We start from the raw sequence: 14415 nt of genomic DNA, 5'->3' as shown, positions 1-14415 counted from the left end.
CCCACTTAAATTTAGTGCGCTTCACAATGGGGGAGATAGTGTCCCTTCCTCCTCCTGGAGCCATTATGACACGGAGCATCGGTCGCAGCAGGGTCAGTGTCTCGGGATGGAGAGAAAGTTGTGCGTCATGGGGCCAGCCAGTGGTGGGTTCAGTCGACAGGAAGCCACAGCAGGGGGACGAAAGAGCTTCATTTATCTGGGAACCTGAAATGACTGTTGATTTAAATCATATGGTAAAAAGCACCCAAAGAAGAAAGAACATCAGAAAAAAAACCCAGCCCTCTCCTGTTTTTGGAAATAGTTCAAGAGGGAACACACACACACAGACACGAGAGGGGTGGGGGGAGAGAGAGGTGAGAGAAAGAGAGAGAGATAAGAGACAAAGAAAGAGGGAGAAAGACAGACAAAGAGAAAGAGGGAGAGAGAGACGAGAGGCAGAGGGAGAAAGAGAGCAGAGAGAGAGAAAGAGAGCAGAGAGGGAGAAAGAGAGATGAGGGGGGGGGGAGAGAGAGAGAGAGAGAGAGAGACAGAGATACCTGTTTCCAAGAGAAAATACCGGGAGCCACAAGATCTGGGTAGGCATGGCTGGGGTGTATGTCATGTGACTGGGTGGGAGTGAGTGACATAGAGTTGGACATGCCCACCCAGGTTTTGTGGCTCTCTGTGTTTTCTTTTCTGTGGGAAACGGGTCCAAATGGCTCTTTGAGCAATTTCAGATCCCTGGTCTAGTCCAAAGTCTTGATAAACTTTTGGTGGCTTTCCATCTAGATATACTAATAAAATACACCACAACTTAGTTTTATTACATCAGCCAAGACTGGCTAATTACTAACATCCAGAGACCTTTTAAGAGGTAAGCCAAGAAATCTAACTTGCCAACTTTGCAAATGCAAACTACAGTATGTGATTATTGAGCTATTGTTTCTTCCACTGATCTACTCCCTGACTAATTTTAGAACTTGTTAAGCAAATTGGTACTACTTAATAGTAGCACTGATAAAGCTTTGAATTTAAAATGTATTAAGGCACCACAACATAGGTTCAGAGCAATAATGATCAATGTATTATGGCTCTTATCAAGAGTCCTTCTTTGAGGCAGATAGGTGGATCAGAAATGTGATAGAAAGATAGATAGATAGATAGATAGATAGATAGATAGATAGATAGATAGATAGATAGATAGATAGATAGATATGGAGTGAGGGAGGGAGAGATGGGGGATAGAGATCATCATCCAGATTTTATTGCATTTTGACTCTCATCAATCTTAGCTGTCAGGAGAACTGACTGGAGTTGTAGTCTAATCATATTTGTATGGGCATTCCTTGTTTAGAGTAACTTATAGATACTTCTGGAAATCAATAGGCTATAATTTTAGCCAGAACTACTCATCTGCTCCTATATTAATCTTTGTTTATATTTTGCATATACCTAAATAAATCCTTGCACAGTAAAACTATAGGACCAAAGCAATGACTTGGAATGCAGCATAATTAGCAGAGGAATTATTTGAGGGACCTTTCTGATCAATTATGCCTACCTGTCCAGCAGAAAAGGCATGTTCTGAGTGCTAAATGTTGCAGGACATCATTTGTCAGGGCTCAAAAAGATCGCCTTCTCTATTGAGGTATCTGCCCTTTCAAACATTATCCTGTCAGAGATTACATTGGCGCCAATCTTACTGGCTTTTTGTGGCTTTAAAGATGTGGTTCTGCCACCAGGCTTGGGAATCCAGATGTATGGTAGAGCCTATGTGGCAGCCATGAAAGTTGTTCCTGTTGTTTTTTGTATCTGGGTTACTATGAACACTATTGTGTTTAACAATTTTTTTTAATGTTTTTATAGTGTGATTTGTGTGTAGATGTGTATTCAATATAAAATATATTAAGCTTTTAAAATTGTTGCTTTGTTTTTAGCCCAAAGTCATATATTTGAGATGGGCTGCTACACAGATGGGATAAATAAATAAATACTTAACAGCTATTAATCATGTTGGCGACAGTGCTTATAATTCCTATTTAATGGAAATGTAAGCACCCCAATTTCAGCCTAATATCTATATTTCAGCATCTAATGAACTCACAAAACCGCCATGATCACTCCAAACTCAGCCAGAAATGGAGAAATCGTAAGATCCATACTACAAAATCATAAGGTCTATTTCTACAAAAGTAAACAAAAAATGAGATATAAAATCTTAAGCCTCCCAGTTTCTGGCTGATAGCAAATAATTCAGAAACAAATGGTTTCATTAACCAATTCCACATAATCATTAGGATTATTATAATTGCCAACTTCATATACAGTAAATAAGACATTACAGCTACATCAACTATCCCTCCATTTTCTTTCATAATATAACGGTTTTTACCTTCATCTTTATTTTCTTGTACTCTTCTTTTCTTTTCCATATGTTCAGCCTGTAAAAATGAATAACTTCATTTTCTTTCTGTATATCAACATGTAAATGATGTGAATCTACCAAAAGCACTTATAAACAACTGAGTCCAAAAAAGGGACTAGATTGAAGAAGCTGAAGCAGAAGCCAAAAATATAAATTGTTCCTATTTCCACAAATTGAGCGTGCGCTCACAACCAGCGAACCAGTTGTGACCGTAAGTGCAGCCCACCTCTGTGTTTTTTCAAAAGGCAATTGGACTTTTTGCATCCAAGAAGCTTCGACAATTCTGTCCTTCAATTTTGCATTTTGGAAAGATTAGCCAAATAGGTGCACAATATCCATCAGAGATTTAACATAATTATTTTACTTACATGGGGATAAAAGGCAAAATTTAGGACCAATCAATGCAATTAAATTGTTGAATTTCAGTAATAAGGTCAAGGCTTGGGGCACTATAAAAGAATCAAGGAGATAGGTGTCACCTGCAGGCCACCTTTGTTGCCCACCTATATTGCCCACCACTGATGAGCTAAAGAAAATCTTAAAACAAAAATTGCAGACAGTATATTGTTTTTGCTATTCACTTTGACTATTTGCATTTAGGAAAAAAACTGAAAAGTCCCTGGAAAATTCCTTTTATGTATAATAAATATATTGCTTATTGATTGTTGGCAGGGTTCTATGGCAATTATTGTGAATCTCAAGAAGTCATTTTGGAATAGGGTAATATAGAAAAACTATAACTAAGCAAACAAATAAAATATTATTTTCAGTGATAAAACATACCTTTTATTTCACAGTGATTTTAATTAACATTCTTCCTTCTTTGCCTCTTGCTTAAATAAACCTACTTAAGTTGTAGAAGAAATCCATGTCAATGTCCTAACTTCGTATTTCTATGAAATGCTTTCTTACCTTATTGTGCTGAGTCTTGGTATAATGGTAAAAAAATACATTGTACTCCTTGAGGCATTCTTCCTTCAATTCATAAACTCCATGGCTTGATACACCAGGTTTTCTTTAGTTAAATAAAAAAGTTTATTTTCAATCACATTGCAATTATTTAACAATTACTTATAATTTTAAAAGTATTTATTTAAAAAGAGCACTTACTTGAACAAGGCCACTTTGTGAATCACCTTCTCCAAACCAGTCTCATTGTTTTCCTGTTAAGACATGCACCATGCGTGGTTGTTAGCAAAATAGAGGGATGAAAATAGTAAATTTAAAACAAATCAAGAGAGCAGCACATCTAAATCACAACCATTTGTGTTGAAAAGCAAACTAGATTCTCATCAGGCTTACATATTGTATTGGCTGATGAATCATGCGATTATGTTTTCTGATACTTCTCTCTCTTCACAATAATCCCCTTCTAGTTCCTACCAAGGAAATAATACACATGAAATAGGCTGAGAGAGAATCCTGAAATGCAGAGGTTTTTTTTATGTATGAATAATAATCAGTTAACAATGGCAATTGGGACCAGAATTGCTATTGCTAAGTAAAATGGTTGTAAATAGCAATAGCACTTGTCTTAGACTTATATCCTGCTTCACAGTGCTTCACAGCCCTTTCTAAGCAGTTTACAGAGTCAGCATATTGCCCCCCAACAGTCTAGATCAGAGGTGGGCAACTATGGCCCCTTTATGACTTGTGGACTTCAACTCTCAAAATTCCTGAGCTAGCATGGCTTGCTCAGGAATTCTGGGAGTTGAAGTCCATAATTCATAAAAGGGCCATAGTTGCCCACCCCTGGTCTAAATCCTCATTTTACTGACCTCGGAAGGATGGAATGCTGAGTCAACCTTGAGCTGGTCAGGATTGAACCCTCGGCAGTCAGGAGAATTAGCCTGAAATACTGCATTCTAACCACTGAGCCACCACACATCTCCACTGCACCACCATGGTAAAGCACAACATCATGTGCCTACTCTGTTTAGAGTGGGCAATTCCAATACTCCCAATTGCTGTTTTAAAGCAAACCACTGAGGGTTGTTAAGCAAGGACATTATGTCCTTGATTAACCTAATGTCAGAGGTAACAAATGGAGACCATGTGATTGTAGGAGTCTGCAACACCGTAACTGCAAGCTGGTCAACTCTACTTAAGGTTGCTTCTGCAGAGATATACGTATCTAGCCTATAGATTGGATCTATTTCTGATTATCTTTAATGATTAAATGGTGGCTTGGTAATTTCAAGAGTTGATTGGGCTATCGAAAGTAGTTGGTTTACCTGTGGAACATGCTGAGATAGAGAATCAAGAGATTCTACTGGACTCAGGACAGAACGCAGAGGATCTTGTCTTCCTCATGCTGGATGCTAGATTCTGATTTTTTCTGAATGGGGATTGGGGTTAGATTTGGATGAGGAATATGAGTGTGGTGTTTTGCAATTACAGATAGTCCTCATTAAGCAATCACAATTGGGACCAGCAATTGTTATGTGAGCAGTGAAACACCCCAATTTTACAACTGTATTTCAGTTTCTTTTGCTCTAAAAACCTGTAAAGTTTAGGACCCTTAAAGTTACTTTTTCATCATCATCATAACCGCTAATGGACACTAACCAAGGCAGACACTAAACAAGAACTCCTTGTACTAAGGTCAGAATAATATTATGGTAATGGTAAGAACATATAAAGAAGGAAACAAATCATTCACTCTAAGGAAAAAGGATATTGCATTTGAAGAAATAGCTATAAGTTTTCTGCTTTTTTATGAAAAAGCCTTCTCTGGATATTATTCCATATAGGTGATCCCATTTAGCAACCACAATTGGGATGGGCAACGCTGACACTATGTGCTGTGGTCACTAAATGGAAAATCGTGTGGCTTTGGCAGACTTACAACATCACTTCCTATTTGGTCTTTAAGTAAGTCACTGTGGTCATTAAATGAGTTGTCATGTGACTATAACTTTACTCCCATGTTCATCATTAACTCTGGTTGTTGCCAGCTGGTTGGGAAGGTCAGAAATGGTGATTATATGGCTGGCAGTCATTGCCAGTCATAAATGCTTGCTGCTAAAGAAGCACTCAAATAGCAATCACATGACAATGGGATGCTGCCATTATTGTGAATTCAAGTATTTGGTCGCAAAACCGGTTCGTTTTACACCATTGTAACTTTAAACAGTCGCTAGACAAGGCACTTGGTAAATGAAGACTGCCTATACCTCTAGGTGAGAACGATGTCAGCCCTGCAACCTCCCCCTACCCAGCACTTTCAGGGCTATCACAGCAAAGCGCGTCAAGCTGTGGAAACAGGAGGAGGGAGGAAGAAATAGCTAGAGGATTGTAGCCATAATAGCATTCTTTCTTCTGAGAACCAAGGACTTTCCCACCAGGTGCAAGGAGGTGGGATCTGTGACCAAGCGACCCTTGGACTGTGGCCTGATTGGACCATGTGATGGACTACAAGGGAAGGGGAAAGAACATTCTACTTTTAACTATGGGGGAAACCCAAGGGGGTTTAGAGTTGGGTTTCCCCAGATGTGCCAATATGACATGCCTAATAAATCTATACTTTGAAGAACATGCCTGCCTTGGAGTTTTGATTCCGTTGGATGTGTTACTTGGAAACCTGACACACGATTCTTTTGAAAGAAAATAACCTACATCTACAAGTATTCATGCTAATCCATATCTCTGGCAAGATGCTACAAGTACAGCAACAATCCAAGGATACCACAGAGCAAAAATAAAGAGATAAACTCCCTTGATCCTAAAATAAAATTAGGTTTTTTTAAAAAATTTTCACAAGTAAATCATAGTCATAAACAAGTCTACTTTTCTTCATGCAGCCTCCATGTTGCAAAATTTGATGCAAAAACATCAGTGGTACACACAGGTAACTGAAACTCTGCATGAATATGATCCCAATTGGTGTTTCTCTTTGAGAGAGCTAATTTATTATTACTGTTGCTCTTTATCATTTTGATTTATATTATTGCTTTAATAATTTAATGTATTATATAGACCGCCAAAGCCTTTTGAACTAGACAGGCTATAAAACCTGTAAAATGAAGAAGCAAGCATGCAAAATTTGCACTGAGTACAGGCATATGAGCTGGGATTGACCGTAATAATCGCTAAAAAAATAAAAGATTTGAGCAGGCATCTCTAAACATCTGTCAAAAGAAAAGTAAATGATAGGTCTTAATGACCTAATTGGGACTGGATCGCACAGCACCGACAGCTGCTATCTTTGTCCAGGGAGCTGCCACCTGTACCACTGCCCTGCCTCTTCTACATACTCTGCCCCACTGCCTACTTCCCAGCCAGCTCCTTTGAAACACACTGCGGTTGTAAATGTTGGCCAATTGCCAACCGCCAAAATGTTGGCACTACAAGAGTCATAACTCTGAGGACTGGTAGTAACTACCATTGTTCCACACTGTTGTTACTTAGAGTACTCACTGAATGAATGGTTGTTAAGCAAGGAGTGACTGTAAGAATATATAGGAGAGGCAAAGAAAAGAAATTACTCACATCTTTAGGCAAAGATTTTGCAATAGCACTATGTGCCATTGGCTCAATACACAGCAGATGGATAATTTCTCGCATTGTCACATAATCTTTTGTCACATTACTTACTCCTGGGACATATCTTTCCCCTAATAAAGAATACAAAAAAAATACCCAAGGGATTATTACAAATACACAAATACACAGACACAAAAATAGTGGCATGCACTCATTTATTCAAGGAATCATGCTGTAAGACCAAGAATAGAGGAACAGTATTTTACAACTGGCATAAAATGCTCCAAAACGTTGAACAAATCATAACAAGTTCTGGAGTGCAACAGAGAGAAGCTGTCTTGCATCTTGCTATTTTTTTGTGCAAAACATCTGTCAATTAGTGGTTTTTCTTTTCTTTTATCAGCTGAATTTTTTTCTGCTTCTTTATATAAGTGCAGTTGTCCAAATTAGTTGTGAATACAGCACTTCACAAGATGTGCCAGATGTGCCCTTAACTGGAGTTAATTAACCATACACTGATAGTGTCAGGCACACTTAATAATATTGCTAAAGCAGTGGTCTAGATAATGACATTTTGCCACAGTACTTGGTCAATGGTAATTGTGGTTTCAAATACTGAATTTAAGTGTTAGTGATGCGCAGCTGTTCAATAGGCTTAATAAGATTACTTTTTTCTATTTTCAACCACACTCTTTTCTTATACATAGCAAAAATGATCCCAAAAAGAAAATACAGGTAGTCCTTGACTTATGGCCACAATTGAGCCCAGAATTTATGTTGCTAAGTGAGAAATTTGTTAAGTGAATTTTGTCCCATCTTACAACTTTCCTTACCACATTTGTAAAGTGAATCACTGCAGTTGTTAAATTAGTAACATGGTTGTTAAGTGAATCTGGCTTTCCCATTGACTTTGCTTGTCAGAAGGTCACAAAAGGTGATCATATGACCCTGGAACAGTGAAATCATCATTAATACGAACCAGTTGTCAAGTATTTGTACGTAAATCACGTGACCATGGGGGATACTCTAAGTATGAAAATGATAAGCCACTTTTTAAGTGCCGCTGTAATTTTGAACAGTTACTAAATGAATTGTTGTAAGTCGAGGACTACCTGTATCCCCATCTTTTCTAAAAAATGGTCTTTCTTACCTACAACATAGATGAGGACTTGAAGCATTTCTTCTATCAATGTGTTACATTTTTTATTGAAATCCTATAAGATTAAAACAAATTGCATTCTTGAAACACGATTATCTGAAATAATATAAAACTATTTATACATTACTCATCAAACAAATTCAAAATTTGAATTACATGTCATCTAATTATGTTGCAAGCTGCAGCAGGAGACCTTGGGGGTGGGGGCAGCGTGTGCTTGTGTGTCAACCAAAAACTGTGTTTTGAACATGAAATACATAGATTAGTGTTCTGAAGTATTGTCCCATGCATTCTGGTGGAAAAATATGATGTTTGGTCTGTTCTGGTTCTGGCAAACACATTATACATGAAGTTTGTATGGATTAGTACATAATTCGGTTTTCAACAGTACAATGAACATCATAGTCTGTTTACCTGGTGTTTAGTTGGCACTGTCTTCTTGAAGGCATTAAGCAGTTCATACCGTTTGAGGACAAGCAAAAGAAAACTATTTGGATCCATAAATGCTGCGCCAATCTATGAGATATAAATATTATTATAAACAGTATTAAAAAATTAGAAAATAACAGATATATAAGAAGCAGTTACTGCAAGATTAAAGATATAGTCACCTGCAAGAGAATTATGTCCTTATCATACATTTCTTCTCTACATTTAACATCCTGATAATAAAACATCTGAAAGAAAAAAAATGAATACATTTTCATGCATAGAGTTGAGCTTTTGTTTTTATAAACATAGAATTAGAATTTCAGTTAAAAAATGTCCAAAGTAATTACAATACAAATTCTCTAGCACCTGAAATTGGACAAAAGGAAGCTGGTTTCAAGACAAGAGTTAAGAGTCAGTTATCACCAGAAAATGATCTCTATCTATTCTCTCACAATCTGTGCTAAATACTATCTCCCATTTTCTCAGTGAATAGTTTTTTGTTCAGAAACGCTCAGAAACCATAAGCTTGTAGAATGAACCTTCACCCTCATAGATGTTTGTGTTGCAGAAAGCTTAATTACAGGTCATCCTCAACTTATGACTTATATTTGTAAAAACAAATACATTCATGGTCATTTGGAGAATACCTGGCTGATTAGAGACAGTCCATTCCTTTTCCACATTTCCGCAGCAACCTGAGCAACCAATGCTAGGCAGCGCAAAGGATATTCTATCAACTGCTGCACTTGGAATTCTTTCTAAAAATAATGCAGAAAATATGATTTTTAAAACAATTAGTTTGCATAATTAATCACTGACAGCAGATAAACCACTGCAAACCAATATCCTTCCTGTCTGAAGATAACTTGTGGATTGGAAAATTACTTCAAAAATAGCTGAAGATTATTTTCTCTTCCCCAAAACTTAAGACGACTAAATAACATAGCCACATTCCACACAGGCCCCTCAAATTTTCTTAGCTTTTTGATCACAACAGTAGTTGTTAGCAACTGGTCTTTTTGTGACAAAGATGCACAATAAACATCAGGCTACTGTTTCTTGGCCTTTGGTAATTACAATATTGCATGCCACAAGTTATTGTTTTGTTTGCAATGCTATTTATAATTTATATGAAATGATACATAATGTCATCAGTGAATTTATATGGTCATCAATGTACTATTCACCCCCTTCAATAGATACTATTCACCTTCTATGTCTAGGGCCAGTGCCTAAAAGAATTAGGAAAACAAAAACCACATCCTGGTAAGATAAGATTCAATGAAAAATGATGCTTAAGTTTTGTGGATCTATTCAAACCCACTGGGGAAGGGTTACATTTTCTTTGCAGAAAGATATACAGTACATTGTACAAGGATGCTTGTCAGTTCACCTCTCTCATTAAAAGGCCAATGCAGCTAACTGCCTATTAGCATTTGAGGCTGATATGAGACCTTCCATGTTCCTTAGCCATAACACATGGATTATATGAGATCTTCTTTTGATTTACAACGTAGGTTAATTTGAAGACTGGACTTCTACTTTGTAGCTCTATGTGGCACTGTAGTTAAGACAGCCTATGAACCCAGTGTTGAATGCAGAATTAGTCCTTTATTAATAGCTCATTACTAATCTGTATTTTTTAGCACTTTTCCTTCAAATAACTCAAAGCAAAGCATATTCTACTTTGTCCTTCAACTATATCCAATCGTATTACTGTAATGAAGATGATTAAGAATCAGCAATTGGCTGCAATGAGCTTTATATCTAGATAGTGAATTTAAACTGGAATATGAACAAAAAAGATCTAGCACACTTACTCAACCATTCTAACTCTCACACTGATTGAACTGCAGAAGATACTTACTGATGAAAAAAACTCTTCGAGTCTTGAAATTATTCCAGTTTTGCTCAACTGTATATGCAGACCTAGAAAAGACATTACCAGAGATTTTACTTTTGATTAAGCGGGAGATAAAAGACCCATTGGTTATCACCGTGCACTTCAAAATTACTTATAGGCAAGGTTTTTCATATCAAACATACATTTGCCAGCAAGTAATTAAGAGTGTGGCACCAATTAAGAAAAGCATTTTAAAGGCTACATCCAGGGGAATATTAAAATGTTAATAATAACACTGTGAACATATATAAGGATATATATGATATATATATACACACATATATGGATGGATGGATGAATTTTTATTATCTTGCACTTAAGTTCTATTAACTGCACTTATAGAGGTCAAGCAGCCAATAATATACATGATAATAAATATACTTAATTATAACCTACACCTGAGAAATCCAAAGCCTTATATTTTTTATCAAATCTGACCAGACTTTAAAAGGGAAAATCAATTCTCAGCCATTATTAAGCAACGGGCACTTACCAGCTAGCATCCTAGACAATGGGAGATGGATGCTCACAGGATCCATTGATACCTTGAACCGTTTGCATTCCAAAGTATGGCCACATAAATTGATCACTGCTTTCTCCCGTGAATAATTACCGGCACAGTTGTTACATCTCATTACTGCTGCATGGCACTCCTTATAAGCTGTAACCAAGAGTTCTTCCTGGAAATTACAGTATTTTTACAATAATAGTTAATGGTAGTATAACACTGAATCATAGTAGCTGTGTTTCTGCAAACAAATTTGTCGGATATGTACATCAGTGATAAAGTAAAATCATGGAGCATTAAATTTTAACAAAACTTTACCTGCCCTATACTTGTTATTTTTTTAGTGAAAAGCAAACAACATTTTGTTGAATTCTAGCAAAAAAGCAACACTTTGTACCAATAATTTTTTAATTTTGGTTTTAAATGAAAAGATCTATTTAACTATATTCGAAGAAATGCAATAATTCTTAGTTCTACAATTCTTGAATTTATCAATAAAAATAGTTGTATTTTCTATAGAGATTTGTGCACGTAGTCCTCAACTTACGACCACAATTGAGCCCAACATTTCTGTTGCTAAGTGAGACATTTGTTAAGTGAGTTTTACCCCATTTTATGACTTTTCTTGCCACAGTTGTTAAGTGAATCACTGAAGTTAATAAGTTAGTAACCTGGTTGTTAAGTGAATCTGTCTTCCCCTTTGACTTGGCTGGTCAGGTGGTCACAAAAGGTGACCTTGGAACACAAGTATGAACCAGTTGCCAAGCACCTGAATTTTGATCACATGATCATGAGAATGCTGCAAAGGTTGCAACTGTGAAAAACAGGTCACTTTTATCAGTGCCTTTGTTAACTTTGAACGGTCACTAAATGAACTGTTATAAGTCAAGGACTACCTTTAATGACTTTAAGAAATGGCATTCCAAAAAATAAGCAACATTTAAAAAATTATAAACCACTTGTTTTACCCACAACAGCTATCAAAATCAGAATCTACGTGTAAAAAACAACAACACAGTCTTGTGGTAAAGAAAGGTTTTTCTTTTCTTTTTCGTAAATAATTCTCAATAATTCTAGAGGCCGTTCAAAGTTAAGTGCTTTTAATATTTCAATTAAATATTTCATTTTTAAGAATTCCCAAGGGGAAAAAATGAGTGACAGTAGAACAGTCATGTTGTTCAAGCCTAGGGAGAGGAGTTTACTCGTAAGAAACTCCAGATCACTGCAAGTCCTTTCTACTATGCAGCTTACATCACAGGCACACCACTCCTGAAACATCAAGAGAATGTTCTTCAACTGCATCTGGATTGTAATGGCTGCTTCCCAATCAGGATCCACCTCAATATGCTGCCCAACTTGTCGCTTTATTTCCTCCATTCCCTGCAACAAACCAAGATCCAGAGAACTCAAGTCAAAATTACTCAGAGAAGTATTAAGACCATAAGCTTAAATAAATAGCTATGGAAGTGTCAATTGAATTGAGGAAATTTTTATTTTTGAATAAAAATAGGGCATGTTATTTTGTAATCATTGGAATTCATTACACTGACAAAAGTTAATTTATAGTCACTTAATAGAAGCAGAGTTCCTTAGAATCATTTTAAACCATATAAATGCAAAATAATAAGAAAATATTAGAGTACAGCTACACTGGAGTATACTATTAGCCACTATACTAATTATCATTTGAGTGTAATAAATAGTACAGATTATAAACTATACCTGCATACAAGTAAGAATCTTCAGGAAAGATTTGAACCCTTCCAAAAATTGTTGCCGCAATTTAACTGTCCACACAGTAGGCTTACTGATTAAAATATACCTATTGTAAGAAATAAACATTTTTTTAAATGTAGCATAGTTAGTTTCATAGCATGAAATTTGCAGAGTTGACTGATACTAATTTTGTTTATGAGATGACTATTATCTTGGAAGATCTGAAACATGGCACAAAATAGAAAAGACTTTCTTTAAAGGGATAAATTGCTTTCTTTACAATATACAAGAAGGGACTATGATTTTATAGTGACAATGACAGCAAGACAAATATTCTTCTCCACTGTCTATGGAGATTCACAGTTATCCAGGTCATGATTGTCCCAAAGATGCTTTTTTTTTTCCCCTCAAGAGACAACTGGACTTTTTGGTTTTTCTTTGAAGAGGTTTCGTTTCTCATCCAAGAAGCTTCTTCAGCTTTGAAGAAGCTGAAGAAGCTTCTTGCAGCAAGACTACTTTATGCACAAAAATGGAAGGACATTTTGATTCCCATCATGGAAGAATAGTTACAAAAGTTGATGGAGGTAGCAGAGATGGCTAAATTGACTGTTTTGATCACAGAAAAAAATATAAATACTTTTGTTTCTACTTGGAAACCACCTCTGGATTTTGTGCTTGAGGTGGAAAAAAAATGAAACTTTGATTTTGACTTTTACTGATTATATTAGATTGTTATTATAGAAATGGCTAGTTTATACTATTACGGAAAAGTAAAAAGTTGAGGTTCAATGTTAATGTCTTATTTGACAGCAACAGAGGGAATGAAAAGTCAACGCCTTATTTTTCTTTCCCCCTTCTCTTCCACACTTCCCCTTCCCCTCTCCTTTGTTTCCTATTATTTGTTGTTGTATTTTTGTATTTTATATTATAAACTAGTAATAAAAAGAACAATTGAGAGCTGGAGAAGCTTCTTGGATGAGAAGCAAAATGTCTTCAAAGAAAAACCAGAAACTTTACAGAAAAAAGCACGTTTGGGATTCTTCTCCACTGCCACTACACTGCTTCAATACACTACCAGAATAATCTAATATATTTATTATTTTATTGAACATGGCTATAAATCTTAGAAAGTGCTGGATTCAAGATACTATTCAGTTTAAGCATAGTACACATTGTTAAGATTTGCCTAACATTATAACTGTTCATCTGCAATTTGAATTATAACATTTATCCAGCCAATCCTGCAAGCATTGCTGGTATTCAAAGTGCTAGTTTCTGTATATCTAATTTATTCATCGATATGTGAAGTCAAGTGTAGAGGAACACCAATGTTTTAAACAAGCAGATCAGAATCCAGAAAGATATTTGCAAGCTGAAGTACGTGTATACTTTAATAAGGAAACTTACTTAAGATCATATATAACTGCATATACTCGGCCCAATTTTTCTTGGCTATAACCCTGGAAATTGAATTTGCCGTTTTTATCTAAATATTTTGGTAGTTCTTCTAGAAGGGTCTCTGTTATGACTGTGATGACATTTTGCTCTTCAATAAGATGGCGGGCCTGAAAAGAAAAATGTATTCAAAATCTAAAATACACAAGACCGTATCTTTATTCACATCCTATTCCCGTGAGAAAAAAATATAAAAAAGGAAGATAGCATAATGACCTGTCTGTATTCATCCTATCATGCCTTTTGAACACAGGTACCGTATTTTTCAGTGTATAAGACATACTTTTTCCACCCCCAAAAGTGGGTGGAAATGTCTGTGCATCTTATACAGAGAATATTGCCAAAGCCGCACC

The 14415-nt window shown here is 36.1% G+C and overlaps 1 protein-coding gene across 1 annotated transcript in view; it reads right to left on the bottom strand.

Moving 5' to 3' along the window:
• Nucleotides 1–14415, bottom strand: part of UBR1 (ubiquitin protein ligase E3 component n-recognin 1) — a 64706-nt gene that overhangs the window by 28406 nt on the left and 21885 nt on the right. Inside the window, exons 12-24 of the mRNA XM_026709427.2 lie at nucleotides 14015–14172; nucleotides 12614–12713; nucleotides 12143–12271; nucleotides 10877–11063; nucleotides 10348–10409; nucleotides 9128–9238; nucleotides 8660–8725; nucleotides 8463–8564; nucleotides 8040–8103; nucleotides 6896–7020; nucleotides 3515–3567; nucleotides 3317–3419; nucleotides 2372–2420 (exon numbers count right to left, since the gene is read on the bottom strand). Coding sequence (XP_026565212.2) covers nucleotides 2372–2420; nucleotides 3317–3419; nucleotides 3515–3567; nucleotides 6896–7020; nucleotides 8040–8103; nucleotides 8463–8564; nucleotides 8660–8725; nucleotides 9128–9238; nucleotides 10348–10409; nucleotides 10877–11063; nucleotides 12143–12271; nucleotides 12614–12713; nucleotides 14015–14172 — 1309 coding nt within the window. The remainder of the gene's footprint in view (nucleotides 1–2371; nucleotides 2421–3316; nucleotides 3420–3514; nucleotides 3568–6895; nucleotides 7021–8039; nucleotides 8104–8462; nucleotides 8565–8659; nucleotides 8726–9127; nucleotides 9239–10347; nucleotides 10410–10876; nucleotides 11064–12142; nucleotides 12272–12613; nucleotides 12714–14014; nucleotides 14173–14415) is intronic.

The sequence above is a fragment of the Pseudonaja textilis genome, chromosome 1, assembly GCF_049901715.1.
Source record: "Pseudonaja textilis isolate UNSWEBS1 chromosome 1, rPseTex1.2, whole genome shotgun sequence".
NCBI lineage: Eukaryota > Metazoa > Chordata > Lepidosauria > Squamata > Elapidae > Pseudonaja > Pseudonaja textilis.
The sequence above is the reverse complement of the archived record's forward strand: the minus strand, read 5'-3'. Positions and strand labels throughout refer to the sequence as shown.